Below are 18,674 nucleotides of genomic sequence, written 5' to 3'. Positions count from 1 at the left end.
TGGGCCTAACCAAAAATATGTGCATTAGTCATCAACATTTAAAAACAGAGAGTTTCATACAGAGTAGAAGGTCAAAGATCTCCTGATAAGTGGAAAGGTCTGGCAAGGGTGCATCTTCATTCCTGTGTGGCGGCAGCCGCTGGTTGGAGCTGACGCCCTGGGCCCTCTGGTTCATTGCAGGCCCCTGCCCCCCGCCCCCCGCCCCCCGCCCCCAGTACTGAGTATTCCTTCCTCCCCTCTGCCAGCCTCTATGTGTGATATATATATATATATATATATATATATATATATATATATATATATATTACTAATGTTGTGGCCCCACTCCATAACAAAGAAACAGAATTTCCGGAGGATGAGGCCCAGAAATCAGGATTTTAAAAAGATTCCCAGGTGATTCTAATGTGCAGCCAAGGTTGAGGACCACTGCTCTAGAGTGATACTGCCATGGTGGGTTGGGCTTGGGCCTATGTCCCCATATGCACAAAACTGAATACAGTGGGTCTCTGAGAAGAAGTCGGATTTACCTGGATGTGGAAAGGGACAAGAGCTTAGTCCTGTGCTGGCTCCAGTGTGGAATGCAGGGAGATAAGGCAGCTCTCAAGCTGGTTCCTTCCAGGTAGGGGATGCCTGCGGGCTTGGAGAGCCTTCGCTACCACGTGTTCCCACTGGGCATCTGATATCTCCGAGCCCAGGCAGGAACCCCTTTTGGGGCAAATTTCCCTGCTACCTGCCCTAGAGTCATCCTTCTTACTCCAGCCAATGTCCTTTTCACCAGTTCTACCTGTTCTGGCTCCGTGGGAATAGGGCTGTGCTTGCTCAACACTATAGCTCTCCCTCATCTTCATCCTCACTCTCTAATGGTGGTTCTGGCAAATGAATCCCAGGGCCTGGATCGGATCCTGGATATTGGCAACTACATCTTCTCCATCCCCCACCGGTGCCAGTTCAGGATCGCGGTTCAGGGACTGGGAGGAGTCGCCAGCTGGGCCTGCCCCATTTTTCTCCTGCTCTTCTCAGGCTCCTCACTGTTCCAACCCACAGTGCCTTCTGCAGGGCCCTGGTGCAGCCCCAGTTCCTTGGTTTGATTGGGGAAGATACACTCAGGGCCCATGTGTTTCCCCTTAGAACTACTGCTGCCATCCGGGCAGGGGCCGCTCAGAGCCGCGTTCGAACCCACACCTTCACTTCCGGCGGGGCAGCTGTGTGTGACTCTTGATTTGCAAGATGGGACTCAAGGAAGAGACAGGAGAGAAAGGGGGATCATAGAAAGGGCAGATGGACTGAAGAGGGGTCCGAGGAAAAGAGAATGGGGAGGGGAGGGGCTCCACAGGGGCCCCTGAGGCTGGGAGCTGATCCCAGAAAGGTTGCCCAGGGGTGTTACAAGGGCTGTTCTTCCGAGAGTCAGTAGCTGCAGCTGGGAGAGGGGATTCTGTTTCCTTGCCTCAGAGCCACGTGGGAGCTGCGTCATCACCCTTGCACGACCAGACTTTCTTCGCAAATCACACATCCCAGGGGGATCTCCCTCTCTTGGTGCCTGAGTAGAGGGAACTGGTGAGTTTGGGGGCTTCTCTTGCTGCGATATTATGCACCCCAATCGGGGATCAAACCCGCAACCTGGGTATGTGCCCTGACCAGGAATCGAATCCGCAACCTTTTGGTGTACTGGATGAACGTCCAACCAACTGAGCCACGTAAACCAGGGCTGCCTCAGGGTTTTTGCTTCATCCAGTTTTTAAGATTTTGGGTCTTGGTCGTGGGTGGAAAGTGTTAATGGGGAAGCTTGGGGAAGGGCGGAAGCACAGATTCAGGGTAGCCCACATAGGGAAGAGGCTGTCTTCACCAAGCCTGGGGCACAGGATGGAGGTAAGAATGTGGTTGCTAAGGGCTCTGCCCAGAGGGCCCGGTGGCTGGGCGGGTACCCACCTGAGAGGGCAGGGCTGATAAGCTGGTGTGATCGATCACTGGGCTAATGGAGGGGGTCCCAGCAGAGTATAGGGCAGGAGTGGGCAAACTTTTTGACTCGAGGGCCACAATGGGTTCTTAAACTGGACCGGAGGGCCGGAACAAAAGCATGGATGGAGTGTTTGTGTGAACTAATATACATTCAAAGTAAACATTATTACATAAAAGGGTATGGTCTTTTTTTTTTTTTAGTTTTATTCATTTCAAACGGGCCGGATCCGGCCTGCGGGCCGTAGTTTGCCCATGGCTGATATAGGGGCAGAGAATGTGCCAGGACCAAGGGGACCCTGAGCTCCCCTGGAAATGGGAGAGCCCCTACCACAGCTCAACTGGAACTGAGTTCCTATTTGTGAAACACTAAGAGGCAGAGGCAAGACCTCTAAGCTCAGAAAGTAACAAATGCTGAAGGGTGTGTGTGTGTGTGTGTGTGTGTGTGTGTTTACACACTCAGGGTGGGGCTCATAGGCCCAAGCCAGACCTGAAATCCCCTTGTCTTCAACCCAGATAATCACTTGAGAGGTAGTTTCTCCAGACCAATGAGATGGCCACATGGTGCCAATGGCACACCTGCTTTACCAGCTTGGAGTAGAAAGTTAGGTCAAATCATTTTAAAAGCATATGAAATGATGACCACCTGCTCCCATGATATCCTGAGCCCCTTTATCCCCTGAGAACTCTGAAACCAGGTGTTACTAATTGTAAACAAGGTCAAGGAGCAAGCTCACGAGCCTTCCTAGAAAGGAGACCCTTGTTCCCTTTCCTTGGGGCCATGGGCATCCTGGGAGTGGAGCATATGTCCACATAAGATAATCAGATGGGTACAGGCCTAGGTCCTGTGGCCCTGATGGTGCATCAGTCTTGCTGCTGAGTCACAGGAGGAGTAGGTGCGGTGAGGGCCTGTGAAGGCAAGTCCTCATCAGGCCCCGGGAGCACCACCACCAGGTCTTAGGAGCAGGTGGAGGGAGATGCTTGCTAGGTGATGGCTTAGCTCCCAGGTGGCTCCTGGAGGAGTTTCTGAACCTTGTTCCACACAGAGGAGCCACTCAGGGCTCTTCTACCTCCAGCCCCCCTCTGTGCTTCCGAAGCAAGGTGCCCTCTCCTTTTGGGGGCAAACTTCCCTGCTACCTGCCCTAGAGTCACCCTACTTTTCACTTCCTGGCTCTCTAGACAATCCTCAGACCTCCACTGAGATGGGGTGGAGGGATCCCCTTTCTTTCAAAATCCTTCTTATCTTTCGCAAGAGTTCCCAGAGCACAGGCCGGAATGGTTAGCATGTGAAAAACCAGTTCTTCCTCCCTGGGAGCTGGTAGGACTCTGTCTTCATACCTCTGGGGAATGAGGGCAGTTTTAGCATTCCATTCTGTGAGCGGCATGGCAAGATTAAGTTTCCTACTAAACTACTTGGCCATGGATTCCTTCTTGGAAGCCGAGCTGTTCAGGGGTATCTGGCTCTGGGGCTCTGCCTTAGGCTCTGTCCATGAACCCACAGGCGGGGGGGGCGGGGGGGGGGATTTCCTCCCTGAGGCTCTGGCTGCTGGCCTTTAGCTGGGCAGGGGAGTCTGGGAGATGTGGCCTCCTTGGAGGTAAGGTCTTCTGTCCACGGCTGGGCACTGGGCACATGGCATCACCACTGTGCGTTGGTGGCCCTGTCAGCAAAGAACAGGGTGTAGCTGCTCAGGTGTAGAGTTCCTTGGTGCAGAGAAAGTCTTGCTCCCTCCCGGTGCCTTCTGTTAGGCTGAGCTGGCCTGGATCCCGGACACTGAGGATGCCAGTGACTTGCTTCCCTGCTCCCCACCTCTTGCAGGTGCAGCTCCAGAGTTACCTGGTTCTTATAATGCATGCACAGGTGCACGTGTGCACACACGGGCGTGTGCAATGCATACACTCACAAATATACCATGCATGGCCACACACACTCATATATGCATTCACACACAATCGCATACTCACAGACACACTCCACAGTCATACCCTGGTGTGGATATACATACTCAGAAACAATGTGATACCATTGTAATTAACCCAGTTATTAATAACAGGAAAGGAGCAAAGGGAAGGGCCAATTATTATAGACATGTCATTTGGACAGCTTCACCAGGAAGCTAAAGCTTTCCACTCCCCAGGGAGCCACCGATCTATTCCCTGCAGATCACTGGGAGAAGGGACAGACAGGGAGTGTCCAACATTACACATGCCCAGTAATGTTGGGGTGACCCCAGGAAGGTCCTTGTCTGTCACAGCTTGGAATTGGTCATTGGCCAGAATGGGTACAGCCACTGCAAGGGTGTGAAATTTGGACCATTTAATCCCCTAAACCAGTGATTCTCAACCTTTCTAATGCCGGGACCCTTTAATACAGTTCCTCATGTTGTGGTGACCCCCAGTTTCATTGTTACAAATTGAACATAATTAAAGCATAGTGATTAATCACAAAAATATGTAATTATATGTGTTTTCTGATGGTCTTAGGCGACCCCTGTGAAAGGGACGTTTGACCCCCAAAGGGTGGCAACCCGCAGGTTGAGAACCGCTGCCCTGAACAAAGGAACTCACTTTCTTGGTTGCTCTTATGCTCTTGGGACTCTTGTTGCAGGGGGCCTTGTTCTGGATTAGGTTTGTGTGTTTTTTTATTAGGTTTTGACTAAGGGAATGTTGCGGCTGAAGGCTTGGCCTGCAGGCACCTTGGCAGGTGTGGGTGGGCACCTGGAACACAGTGGGAGGGAACAGCCCTCACCACCTGGTTACGAGGGTCTGCAAAGGAGTAGACACCGAGTGTGGGCCCACACAACCCTCAGTCTGATCTTCTGCCCAGACCACTACAACTTTCTCCACATCAGCGATAGGCTATTTTGCTTTCTCATCATTCATGTGTTCACTGGAGCAGCACTTTTAATTTCCTTCAAAAACTTCCTCTGATTTCACAACATGGCTGTTTGGTACAGGCTTTCAGTGTATCTTGGCTTTCAACATGCTTTCCTCACTAACCTCAATAATTTCTACTTTTTGATTTAAAGAGACATGACTCTCCCTTTCATTTGAACACTTCAAGGCCACTGTAGGGTTATTAATTGGCATAATTTTGATATTGCTGTCTCATGGAATAGGGAGACCTGAGGAGAGGGAGAGAGATGGGGGAATGGCCAGTCAGTGGAGCAGTCAGAACACACATTTATTAGGCTCACCATCTTCTATAGCTAGAGTTCACAGCACCCTAAAGCAATTACAATAGTAACACAAAGATTGCTATAAAATATAATAAGGAAAATTTTGAAATGGTGTGGGAATTATCAAAATGTGACACAGAGCCCTGGCAAGTTTTGCTCAGTGGTTAGAGTGTCGGCCCTTGGAACAAAAGGTTGCAGGTGCAATCCCTGGCCCCAGTTGGGGCGTGTGCAGGAGGCAACGGATTGATGTGTCTCTTTCACAGCGATGTCTCTCTCTCTCTCTCCTCTCCTTCGTCCCCTCCATTCTCTCTAAAACAATCAATGGGAAAAAATATCCTCAGGTGTGGATTAAAAAAAAAAAAAGTGACAGAGACTAATGCTGAGTAAATGCTGTTAGAAAATGGTGCCTGAGAATTGCTCGAAACAGGATTGTCATAAATCTTCAGTGAGTAAAAACGTATCTGTAAAGCGAAATAGCGCGAAACACCATAAGATGAGGCACGCTGTGTCAACAAGCCAAGGGAGGCCTGAGGCTACCAGCAGTTGGGCGAGAGGCTCAGAATAGTTCCTTCCTGGTGCCTTCAGAGCATGGCCTCGATGACGCCTTGGTTTTGGACTTCTGGTCTCCACAATTGTGAGACCATGAGTTTCTGTTGTTTGAAGCATCCAGTTAGTAGTACTTTGTTATGGCAGCCCTAATGCTATGGTCTGAATGTTTGTGCCGCCCCCAAATTCTCATGTTGAAACCCTAATGTCCAATGTGATGGTGCTAATAGGTGGGGACTTTGGGAGATTCTTAACTAATGAGGATGGAGCCCTCATGAATGGGATTAGTGCCCTTATAAAAGAGGATCCAGAGAGATCCCAGCCCCACCCCTTCCTCCATGTGAGGACACAGTGAGAAGGTGCCAGCTATGAAGCTGGAAGCAAGCCCCCAGCAGAAGGTGGCCATGCTGACGCTTTGATCTTGGACTTTCCAGCCTCCAGAACCATGAGCATTAAATTTCTGTTGTTTATAAGTTCCCCAGTCTGTGGTATTTTGTTATAGCAGCTGAATAGATTAAGACACACAGGAAACAAAACCAGGTCCCTTCCAGTGATGAGAAACTATGCCGTTGGGAAGACACAACTGCACTGCCCGTGTTAAAGATGGCACAGTGGTGTTATCCCTAGAATCCAAGAGAACCACACTGAGGAATCTATTCCTATAGGAGCTAGTTGTGTTTCCTACTATAGTAAAAAAGATTTTATTCTTATTTTTTAAATATATTTTTATTGATTTCGAAGAGGAAGGGAGAGGGAAATAGAAACATCAGTGATGAGAGAGAATCATTGATCGGCTGCCTCCTGAACGCCCCACACTGGGGATCAAACCTGCAACCCGGACATGTGCCCTGATCGGGATTCGAACTATGACTCCTGGTTCATAGTTCGACACTCAACCACGCCGGCCAGGCTCAAAAAGATTTTAGATACAACAAGATTAGCTTTGGAATTTACAAATCATGAATGCATGCATGCACACATTAGACACACATGCAAATATGCATGCACATATTTGCTCCTTCATTTGGTTTTCTGGAATTTTCAAGTTTACAGACATCACCTTAAGGAGTCCGTTCAAATTGCAGGAAAGCCACTTATTCTAAGGCCACAGCAATTCTAACATTGCTGATACTCTCATAGGAAGTGCTTCTGTGTTAGGAAATGTAGAAGGTGGAAACGGAGCTCCTGGAGTTGCGTTCAGAAGACTGTTCATAAAGGCAGTGTCAGCAGGCGTCACCGTATAGGGGCTCACAGTGGGCGAGCAGAGCAGGACTGGGGAACACAGTCTCTTGTGAAGGACAGAGAGCCTTAAGCAGGTGGAGCAGAATTCAACACAAGCTCTTTTATGTGAAACTCTTTTTCAGGATTCAGCTTTATAAATAAGCCTAAATGAACAAACAACAAAAAACCAGAAGATGATTATAAGTCAACTGACTTCAACCTCATGAGACTTCTCTAAGTAGAAATATGTATTCAAAGAAAGGCATTTAGATTCATATTTGTACCTTCAGTCTATCTCTCATTTTTCAGCAAAATTATGAATCAACTTTTGATGATATCAATACTGTATTATCTTCCCTAGGTAACCAGATCCTCTACCACTTGGTCATTTCATGGTTCATTACCACTTTCATTACAGAGAGTCAGGGAAGTGAAAGGAAGTACTATTACAACCGGGCCATCTGGTACCTTTAGGATACTGAAAGATTTCGTAAGATAGGAAGTATAAACCACAGCCTGGAATGGAGTTTTTAAATTGATTACGGATTCAAATTATTCATGGTCTTCCTCCTGCTTCTTTCATCCATCATTCCTGCAAATAGCTGATGCTTAGGGGGTAAATGAATTTCTTAACCAAGACACAAAAAGCATTAACCATCAAGGAAAAAAGTTAATAAAGGTGACTATATTAACATGAAAAACTCTTGTTCAGAAAAAATACTCCTTAAAGAAAATAAGACAACTTACATACTAAAAGGAAATATATGCAGTTTATGTATTCAATAAAAAGATTAGTTTAGTATAACATAATAAACATAAACCAGAAAAAATGAGAAAAAGAAACACAATAAAAGAGGCTGAACAAATAGGAATGCCACAGAATGGGAAACAAATATGGTCAATAAATATATGAAGAGATGCTCAACTCCATATGTGATCAAAGAAATACAAATCAAAATCACACTAAGATACAATTTTATAACCATTTGATTGGCAAAAATCCAGAAGTCTGATTTTACCAACTGCTAGAGAAGATGGGGATCAACAGAATCTCATATATTGCTGGTGGGTGTGTAAACTGGCACCACTTTAGAAAACAATCTGACATTCCCCTGTAGAACTGAACACTCTCATACTCCACAACCCAGAAATACTACTCCTCAGTTCATGCCAAGAGCCGGCCCATGCACACCACCAGCAGACATGACCAAGAATGTTTGTAGCAGCCCCATTCATAATAGTCAGAGGCCCACCATCAGAAGGAGATAAATCCATTGTGAGACAGTGGGATACTATACAGCAGTAAAAACGGGCAAACCACATAGCCAGCATCATGGGTCAACCTCAGGACCATGAAGCTGAGTGACAAAAAATTAAATCCCAAACAAGCACATGCAGCACAAAATTTTCCTACCAAGTTCAAAAGCAAACACTAAACAATATATTCCTTAGGTACACCTATAGTCTTGATTTTAAAAAAATAATAAGGTACAAAGGAATAAAACCCCCAAAATTCTAGACCAGAGTTACTTCTGGAGGAAATGCAGGAGAATGAGATGAGGAAAAGTAATTGGGCAGGGATAAACTATTAAGATTCTGGTTCTTGTTTGATGATAGGTTCCAGGGTGTTTCTTATTCAATTAAAAAACAGATACATTAGTGAATGAATAAATGAGATGATCATTCATGTACCAATGATGACTGTGTATCCTAAAGGAGAAATATATATTTCCAAACCTCTGCATCTGGGATTCCTTACAAGAAAAAATATAAACAAACAAAAAGCACCGGATATCTAAATTAATTTGTCTAAATCTGAGGTGAGTAAAAGTGAGGCTTCAAGGGTCCGCCACCTGCAAAGGTGGGAGCGGGGAGTTGCGCTGTGCCCCGGATGCGGTTGGGGAGCATCTCTAACAGACTGCTATGGAGATCCCAGAAGGAAGAGACCTGCATCTCTAAGACACTAGTAATATGTTGCGATTTCCTCTCTCATGTAAAATAAGAAAACCTTCTGGTGCTCGGGAGGACACTCCATCCAACTGAGCCACCCAGCCAGGGCCCACAGTACCTTTTTATGGCACACACAATACAGTTTATGGATGACCTGTTATCTTTTTAATCAGTCCCTATCTATGGAGATCTGTGTTTTGCCAAATCTTGTGTTATCCCAAATAACGCTGCATAAACCACACAATTACTGGAACCCCAGAGCAACCGCATACATTGTAATTTTGCACAAGTTAGTACACTTGTGGGATTAAGTCCTGGAAATGGGTCAAAGGGTATATATATATATGATGCTGTAATTTTGATAAATGTTGGCAAATCGCTCCCTCCTCGCATGTGTATGGAATACCTTTAACTTATTCTTTGAATGATAGGAAATTAAAATTTTCTGGGCATGTATGGCTTATAAAACCAAAGCAAAAAAACAAAACCAAACCAACAATCAACAAAAAACCAAAAATAGACCCAGAAAAAAAACCCTCACAAACAAACCCCCCAAAGGAAAAGTACCCAAACCAAACCAAACTAAACCAAAAAAAGGGAGTGGCAGCTCCTTACTTGTTGCCTCTGTGTATAGGATCTTCTCATCAGCGCTCTGAACATTACAGGACACAAGCAGTTTCCTTCCTTCAATTTTATCAAGTTGGCTATTTATCAAAACAATAGAACAAAGGGGAATAGGTCTGTAGAAAAAAGAAAAAAAAGGGGAAAAAATCCGTTTTTATCAGATTTTTGTGACATTCAGAGATGATCAAGTGTATGACACCTGATGTCAGTGGTGTGACCATCCTAGATAAACATTCCTTAAAGAGGTCGGTCTTCTGACTTCCGCTATTGCTACCGATGAGCTTACTGCCAGTGCAATGGTGCCCTCTTGCTTCTAAGAAGCAAGACTGCTCTGTTATGGATACCCGTGTATCTCTTGTTTTTAAAGATTTCTTTGCCTTCATCTTCTTTAATTTCTCTGTAATATATCTAGATATGAATTTATTTTTATTCATTTTGCTTGATATATGTTGTGCTTTCTGTGTCTGTGGGCTCATGACTTTCTTTAGTTTGAGACTATGTTCATCCATTCTCTCTCCAAATACTGGATCCCTTCCATTCTCTCCACTCTTCTTCAAGGACTCTGAATAGATCACATTATACATTTTCATCTGTCCTCTATAGCTTAACCTCTATTTTATATTTTCCATCTCTTTTTTTTTCTTTGTGCTGGATTCAGGGTAATTTCTTCAGTTCTATATTTCTGTTCACTTTCAGATGTGTTTAAATAGCCCTTTAACCTATCAGCTGAGGGGGTGCTTGTTTTTAAACAACTACATTTTCATTTCTAAAAATTTTAATTTCTGTGGCAAATCTGCTTAATAATTTTATAATTTCTTGTTGCATTCTCTTCTTGTGATTTCATCTTTTATTTCTTTAAACACCTCATACACAGTTCTGTGACATTGTGTTTCTGCTTATCATACCTTAAGTCCCTGAGGATCTAAATATGTTACTCATTGTTTCTTGCTGATTCTCACTTATGATGGTTTGTTTCCTTGTGAATTTGACACAGGATCTAATTGTTAGGAAAGGAAAATGTCCTTTGAAATTTCTTGTCTGCCATGTTGCATGAAAAAGCCTAATCCAGAGCTTCCCAACCAATATGCCATGGATGGGTTACAGAAATGCTGAGATATTGATCTTGTAGCTGCTAGCCACCACTAATCATTAGCTGCTTTGTCTATTTATCTTAATAAGTTTATCTTAATGTGCTAAGCATGAGGAATTAAATTAACATACTAAAGGCTATATATGAAAAGCCCACAGCTAACATCACCACACTCAATGGTAAAACACTGAATGCTTTTCCGTCTAAGATGAGGAAAAAGATAAGTATGCCCACTTTTGCTATTTCTATTCAACATTGTACTGTAAGTCCCAGCCAGAGCAATTAGGCAAGGAAAAAAGGCATCCAAATTGAAAAGGAAGAAGTACATTATCTCAGTTCACAGATGACATGATCTAGTATGTAGAAAACCCCAAAGATTCCACAAAAAACTGTTAGAACTAATAAATGAATTCAGCAAAGTTGCAGGATATAAAATCAACACACAAAAATCAGCTGCATTTCTATACATTAACAATGAAGAATCTGAAAAGGGAATTTAAACAATCGATTTCATTTATAATAGCATCAAAACTAACATACTTAGGAATCAACTTAACTAAGGAGGCCAAAAACTTGCAAATTCTCTTTTTGTGATTTCATCTTTTATTTCTTTAAACACCTCATACACAGTTCTGTTAGATTGTGTATCTGATTATCATACCTTAAGTCCCTGAGGATCTAAGGGATATGTTACTCATTGTTTCTTGCTGATTCACAAAAACTGAAAATTGCAAAACAATGCTGAAAGAAATTAAAAATACAAATAAATGGAAAGATATCCCATGTTTATGGGTTGAAAGACTTCATAATTTGAAGAGGTCCACAGTACCCAAAGCGATCTATAGCAGTGAGGTCATCCCGCTCAACATGGCACAGGTGGAACGACTAATATTTTTCTGATCTTTAGCACTATTCTCCATGGATAGGAATCAGGGATCTTTGTAGCTATTCCTTGCCCTGGCACAGATATGCCTTGTTGCTAGAAGTAAAAGTAATGATAACAACAATGTGAATAATAATAATAATAATAATAATAATAATAAGCCGCTAACATTTACTGAGTACCTACTATGCGGCCAGATACTGTGCTGGGAGTTTACATGGATTGATTCATTTACTGCTCATGATGAGACATGCCTGGGAATTTATGGTCCCCAGGTAGGATTTCCCTATGACTTAGCCTGTGATTGACGTGTGAGATGTGAAGTCTCTAGTTCCCTTGCCTGAGGTAGGGGCAATTCTGAGGCACATGTTTCACTCCAAAGTTCCATGTGTGATCAGGCAGCTGCTCCCCTTTTTGGGACCGTGAGCTCAACCTTGGTTGGCATCTTCCTCTTCCCCGTCCTGTGTCTCCCACTGTCTTGCTAGCTTGCTTCTGGGAGCACCGCCTTAATAATTATTTGCACATACATCTTTGTCTCGGGCTCTGTTGCTGGTAAACCTGACCTATGACACCTAAGTAGTGAGAATACCCATGAATTTACCTTTTAAAATTGATGTTGAGATTGGCAGTCATGACGATCCCCCCAGATACAATCGCATTCATACCAACAGTAGCATCAATCATGGTTGCAATGGCACCTCCGTGGAAAAATCTAGTTATAATAAGAGGAAAAGAGAAGTGTTTCAAAAAAGTCTGAAAAGAGAGAGTCCCTTAGCCGGGGGGGGGGGGGGGGGGTTGGAGGGGGGGAGATTATCCAAGCATCTCCACATAATTTGCTTAAGAAAGGTCCACTTTGTCCATGCTCAGTGTACTGAATGTCAAATATCCATGTCCCCAACTTTCCTGTGTTCATACCATAATGGTGTAGTACTTATAATACACCAGGTAATCAGATCACAAGCAAGCAAAACGTTAAAATATAATTTAGAAAATTGCTGTTTGCATTTAACTAACGCTACACATCATTGTGTAAAAATTTAGGAAATGTAGGTAAACAAAAGAAAATGAAAAATAAATAAAAAGTTATGAGGCCCTCTAGCGACAAAGCCACTGTTAACATGCCAATGATACTCTCTCAAATCATACTGTTGCCTTATGTCTCCTATGCTTTTGTGACTTATTACAAACATCTTTCCATGTCAACAAATGTCTCTCCATCACCATTTTCATGCCTTCAGTCTAGTCCCTGAACACACAGGGGCAGTGTGTGTGAATCACACCCCTCTAGACCCCATTTCCAGGCCGGCACTCTTACCCAGGCATTCCCTGCAGGTGGGGGCCTCCTTGAAACACACAAACTATCCTTTTCTCAGCGTCATTATAGAACATCACATACTCAAAGCCCAGGCCGTCCTCAAAGCTTCTGGTGAAGAGCCGGCCCTGTGACAGCTTTTCTTTGTTTATCTGCTCGGAGGCTGTGGGGAAATAAGCTGGATGGGCACATGAGAAACACGTATGAGAAAGATGCCATCACAGAGACGTGCTGGGCTGTGGGAGGGTGGAGGCTCTCTGGGGTCTTTTGTTCACTCCTGCTAATGGTGAGGAGGATGCCAGTGGGAGGCAGTCTTATTCCAGGCAAAAGGCTTTATGCCTCCCCACAAACTGCAAAATTCATTGAGGTTTCTGGTCTGTAAAACTGGAGACTATAGAAACCCCAGCATTACACTCCTCCCCTTTTCAAGTGGTAACTCGTGCTTCAATCTCTTCTTAGTTTTATATTTGATATTTAAATATTCTTTTTGAAAATACGTTTTTATTGATTTTAGAGAGGGAGGAAAAGAGAGGCGGGGCGGGGGGGGGAGATATATATTGAGAAATATTTATGTGAGAGAAAAACATTGATCAGCTGCCTCCTGCACAGCCCAGGAATCAAACCGATGACCTTCTGGTGCATGGGAGGATGCTTAAGCAACTGAGCAACACCAGCCAGGACAATATTTAAATATTCTTTATGGGTGAATTGCTGTTCCTACCATGAATAAAGGTTGGGAAGTCTTGACTCCTTTGAGATGCTATATCCTCATATGAAGGCAAATGTATCCAGGAGCCATCTTCACATTTCTTCATGAACTGATCAAAGAGGAGCCTCATGTCCTTGCTCCAGCAGGGTTTGGGGAGAGAATGGTCCTTCTCAGAGACCTTCTCAGAAGAAAGCAACCTCTGAAGAAAAAAGAAGGAAGAGTAATGGGAGGTGCATTCTATGTCATAACATATTCGCCTATTTTTAAGACTATTTTGCTGCTTTTCCTCTTCACAGAAGCATTCATTTCAGAATGGAAGCAAATTTCAAGGATTATCTGGTCCAACCTCCCTGGGAAAAATGGGGATTGTGATAAAGTAAATGATTTGCTCAATGTCACCCAACTAGCTACTGGAAGAGGCAGCATCAAGCCCAGGTCTGTGGGTCCTCCCCCGCCCCCTTTTTTTCAAACTTTAATCAAGCACAGGTGAGCCAGGTACTGGAAATAAAAATAAATGAAGGATAGACAGCTTTTTCCATCTAAAAAGTGCTACCAGTGGGGTATGCACAGGAAGCCAGAGCACAGGGAAGAGGTATTCATCTCAGATTGGGGGTTCTAGGAGGGGTTCTATTTGGTATCTTAAAATATTATGTTACAGAGAAGAGCAAATTTCTTTATCAATTGCATATAATCAGATCTATAACCATGCCTTTTGCAGTTCTTTTTGTCACTTACAGTCATTACTGATACTTTTGCAAATATATTTTTATTGATTTCAGAGAAGGGAGAGAGAGAGAGATAGAAACATCAATGATGAGAGAGAATCATTGATCAGCTGCCTCCTGCACGCCCCTACTGGGGATCAAGCCCTAAGAAACCCAGTCAGGAGACCAGGAATTGAACCATGACCTCCTGGTTCACAGGTCGACATGCAACCACTGAGCCATACCAGCCAGACCAGATGGGACTCTTTCTTAAAAGAACTCCCTCATGGCCTGGTATAGACACTGGTGAAGCAGTTGGCAGTGGCAGCTTGTCTAAGGTTTATTCACCTGTGTCTCAACTGGATGGAGGATCTATTTTATAGGTACTCCAACTGGGTACTGACCACTGGAATGGCTGCCTAGCCTGCCTCGACAGTGAAGTGAAATGGCCTACTGAACTTGTTTCATTCAGTGCTTCCACAGGGAGGTGGGTAGGTCAGCCCCTGTGCTTGCTTTAATTAGTATTTCTATTTGGGGCATAGGGTTGTAGGAAAGGTCATTTCAGTCCTGGTGTGCACTGAGCTTGTGGTTGGTTAAGCAGGAACAGCCTCCAGGACGTTAGATTCAGGGCACAGCGTATGTTTAATTCTCGAGGGTTGAGAAACACCCGTGGGACAATCTAAACCATCATCAGGTGATGATCCCTGGTCTGGCTGTTTACATCTAGAGTCTAGAGCAGCGGTCGCCAACCTTTCGGACCTCACGGACCACCAGTGGTCCGCTGGTTGGCGGGTTGAGAAACGCCTGCTAGCAATCCAAGACGCCCTTAGGTGACAGTCTCTGGTTGGGTTGTCTAACTCTGGGGTTGAGGATGTCTGTTGGGCAATCCGACACATCCTCTGGTGAGACTCTCTGGTTTGGTTGTCTGCAGGAGTTGAATTTTCTTCTTTGTGGGTATATTTTCATTTGCCTTTTGTCTTATATGTAAATGTGTGTGTCGGCTATGGGAAAAACTCAAACTCGATACCCAAACGCAGCCCCCTGGAGTGCATTCGTCAGAACTGGATAAAAAGAGCTCTGCTTATTTGACTTAAAGAAATGAAGGGCTTATATAAATTAAGAAATATAACAAATGGGTTAATGGTAGAAAATTGCCTGTCCTGTCCAAGTAGCCTTGCTCTAGGCTGGGAGTCCACCGTGGACTTAGGTGGCACTGTTTTCTAAGCACAGCTTCTTTGCTCCCTGGGGTTTCAGCATCTAGTAACCACATATAAGCTTCTCCCCAGCAACTCCCGCCCCGTTTCCACCCAATGAGTACACCCCTGAAGCACTCCCAGCCAGAGGGGAACTCATGATGGGAAATGGGAATGGCACCCCAGCAGTTCCCTGAACAGCAAGATTCCCATGATAGGTGGTACCACACTCACTAAAGAAGACAAGCACGTGAGCTCATGGTTTCCAGTAGAGGTGATTTGGGACAGAAGAGTGGGATCTCTTTTCTAGAAGATAAACAAGATTGAGAGGCAAAGGTTTGGGTATGGGACTTGGGGCCAGTCTATGGCCAATGGTGTAAAGATGTATGCTTGAGGTTATATGGAAAGAATTACTCGTTTTATCTATAAGCAGTTTGAATAAGACTCCCACTGCTTTCCTTCTCTGAAGGCTAAGAAAAAAAATTATATGACATATCTCTTCAAAGAGTCTCATTGATATAAAGAAATATTCTATGCTCTGATTTTAGAAATTTTACCAAAGGTGTGGTAACACAGGCCAACTATCCTAGGAGTATTGGGGGAAAAATAGATTACCCGATTGGATTGGTGCCAGAAAAAGAAAAAAAAGTCTGCTATGATTTAAAAACGTCGTTTGAGTCAGCTTTATTGGACTTGCAAAAATGAAGCAGGTAGAATCAATCACATGTATGTATTTTGAATAACAGAGGTCAAAGGTTGGGCTTCCTAGCCACATAGTATGGGAGAGGAAGGTAGAAATGACACAGGAAAATGAACTGCTTTTAGTAAGATTTCAAAGTGGTCTTAAGAAGTAATTGATTGGTTCCTGTTCATTCATATGCAAGATGGTCTTGAGATCACTGATTCTATCTAGGCAGGTGCACCGTCATGCATTCCCTTATGTCAGAGCCCAATCAAGTCCAGAAGACTTCTGAGTCCTTGGCTTTTCTGAGTAGCAGGCCATTAGCTCCCCCTCTTTCCTCCTAAAGTGTGCGGTGGTGCAGGTGGAAGTGAGAGCGTGCTTGCACTGAACTGCCTGCACTGTCTCTGCCATCTGAACCAGCCCTTATAAAGGAGCTCCTGGAATCCTATTTCAACCCATAGGACTGAGGCTTTCCCCATCCAGTAGGAGCCATATAGCTATATTCCCATCAACATCTTCACTGACCAATCAAAGTGGCTCCATTCTGACCAGTCAGGACAGTGCCTTTTGGATCAATCAAACTTCAAGGATTTGGAGTCCTCATTTGTATGAGAACCATCCTGCATTAGGAAGGTTGAGAACCACTGAATTAAGGAAACGGATTTATCTTTGTTGTGAAATCAGCCCAGGACATTTTCTTTTCTAAAGTGTAAGATGATACAGGATTAACAATCTGCACTTTATCATTCTTTAAAAGAAAGCTACAGTAGCTTCCAGTTCTTGCTCAATACAGAGCGGTTCCCTCCTCGATATAGCACTTCATTACAGCACATAGTACATTTTAAGCAATATATATATATATATTCATTCTCTTCTTGGTCAAGGTTAACAATTTCTAAATGATTGCAAATCCACTTATGAAATAATACACTTGCAAAGCCATTTTCCATGCATTAAATGAGGGCTACAATATTAAGTTTTACAAATACTAGCACTTTTTTTTTTTTTTGCTGATATGTACTTAGTGTTAGAGGGTCAAAATAATCTTTCTGCTTAGCATCTCTTAAACCATACCTGCAAGTATAGCAGGATCATTACATTTACAGTACTTTAATACTTGTATAAACTATGCAGAAATTTTTAATAAAGTGCAATATATTTTATAAGCTAATAAGACTGAATGGGTAAAGGTTTTTAGCATGCATTAATATACTTGCAAATACTGAAACATTTTGGTAATCTTTCTTACTAAAGATGTGAATGTTTAATGTACCTTCTCTGTTTCTACTCTGAAGTCCAATGGGAATTCAGTAATAACATTTTGTCATGTCAAACTGTGAACATAAATTTGTACTGTACAGTCCTCATATACTATATACAGTATGCAATATATGTATTATGTACTTGTTAATAAAACCATCAGAATATTAAAAAGTATATATACTTTTTATTGATTTCAGAGAGGAAGGAAGGAGATAGAAACATCAATGAGAGAAAATCATTGATCGGCTGCCTCCTGCACACCCCACACTGGGGATCGAGCCAGCAACCCAGGCATGTGCTCTGACCAGGAACTGAACTGTGACCTCCTGGTTCATAGGTCAACATTCAACCATTGAGCCACACAGGCCGGGCAGTACATGTATTTTTTTAATTTTGAAATTTCACAATTCTTCCAAATTAAGTGAATATTGACTACACCAATGAAATAAAACTTGGTGGTATAAGAACAGTGATAGAAGGCAATAATTTATTTATTATTAACGCCAGGCCCCGCGTGAACCACTTTGCTTGCATTATCTCCTTTAACTCCTATGAGGAAACTGGCTTAGAGAGGGTCTGGTTATCTGCCAGAGGAAATTAGGGTTAAATCCAGGGGAGAGAGCGCAGCAGGGTAACGGTAAGAGCCAGCCTCCGACGCAACCCTGCCACGTGTTTGCGGCGTGACCTTGTTTGAATAACGTAACCTTCCCTTATTAGTATCAGCGGCAGGGGAAGTCCTTCACTTACACACCAGAGTCAAATGTCCTGCACGCTTTCAAAACGGCGTCACCTACCTACGCGGTCACTCCTGGTTTCAACCTCGGGGCTGAAAGGTCCTGCGGCCGCGAACGCGGATGCCTCTGGGCCTGGATTCTGCCATCAGTTGGCTGAGATAACACATGCACCGCTCACAGCGCCTTCTGGACGGACCGTCTCGCCACAGCGCCCACTTCTCCGCCCCGGGAACTCACCCGCGAGGGTCCTGGGCTCCTCGCCGGCGGTGCGCCTTCCCGCAGGCCGCGCAGGGCCCCGAGCGCGCGCGCGGCGCAGCGCCCCAGCATGGCTCCGAGGGCGCGCGGGGACTCGGCCCGGCCCGCGGCGATCGCCGACTCTCCCGGCGGCACGCCCGCTGCTCCTCTTAATGCCGTGACAGGGGGGCGGAGCCTGGCGCCAAGACCACGTGCTCGCGAGGGGCGCTGGGGCGGGAGCGGAGGGAGGGGCGGGATTGGCCCGCCCCGCCGCTGCGGCACAGCGACCCCTGGCGCCTGCGCGCTGCGAGTGCAGGAGTCGCCGTCTTTCCTCCGGCTCCCGCGCCGCCCAGCTCAGCGCGGTTTAGTTCCCCAGCGGGGGGCCCTCCGGCAGAAGACT

The 18,674-nt window shown here is 44.6% G+C and overlaps 1 protein-coding gene and 1 pseudogene across 2 annotated transcripts; both read right to left on the bottom strand.

Annotated features, from left to right (window-relative positions):
* Window positions 1–600: 600 nt before the first annotated feature.
* On the bottom strand, window positions 601–1,143 carry LOC308534701 (male-enhanced antigen 1-like; annotated as a pseudogene). The gene has a single exon. The product of its transcript is annotated as a male-enhanced antigen 1-like (transcript).
* Window positions 1,144–5,116: 3,973 nt separating this feature from the next.
* THEM4 (thioesterase superfamily member 4) lies at window positions 5,117–18,448 on the bottom strand. The gene is made up of 6 exons (XM_081112859.1): window positions 18,278–18,448; window positions 13,477–13,663; window positions 12,759–12,933; window positions 12,045–12,155; window positions 9,462–9,586; window positions 5,117–7,060 (listed from the first exon to the last, which is right to left on the bottom strand). The coding sequence occupies exons 1-6, from the start codon at window positions 18,365–18,367 to the stop codon at window positions 6,984–6,986; spliced, it is 765 nt and encodes a 254-aa protein (XP_080968985.1). The 5' UTR covers window positions 18,368–18,448; the 3' UTR covers window positions 5,117–6,983.
* Window positions 18,449–18,674: the final 226 nt, after the last annotated feature.

Source organism: Myotis nattereri (genome assembly GCF_964212035.1).
Source record: "Myotis nattereri genome assembly, chromosome: 18".
Lineage (NCBI taxonomy): Eukaryota > Metazoa > Chordata > Mammalia > Chiroptera > Vespertilionidae > Myotis > Myotis nattereri.
The sequence above is the reverse complement of the archived record's forward strand: the minus strand, read 5'-3'. Positions and strand labels throughout refer to the sequence as shown.

Excerpts from the sequence above, each read along its gene's own strand:
- THEM4 (XM_081112859.1), bottom strand. The coding sequence starts at position 18,367 with ATGCTGGGGCGCTGCGCCGCGCGCGCGCTCGGGGCCCTGCGCGGCCTG. Across the intron at positions 12,934-13,476 it reads CTTCCCAACCTTTATTCATG|CTTATTTCCCCACAGCCTCC; the intron begins GTAGGAACAGCA and ends GTGCCCATCCAG. Across the intron at positions 9,587-12,044 it reads CTCAACATCAATTTTAAAAG|ACCTATTCCCCTTTGTTCTA; the intron begins GTAAATTCATGG and ends TTTTTTCTACAG.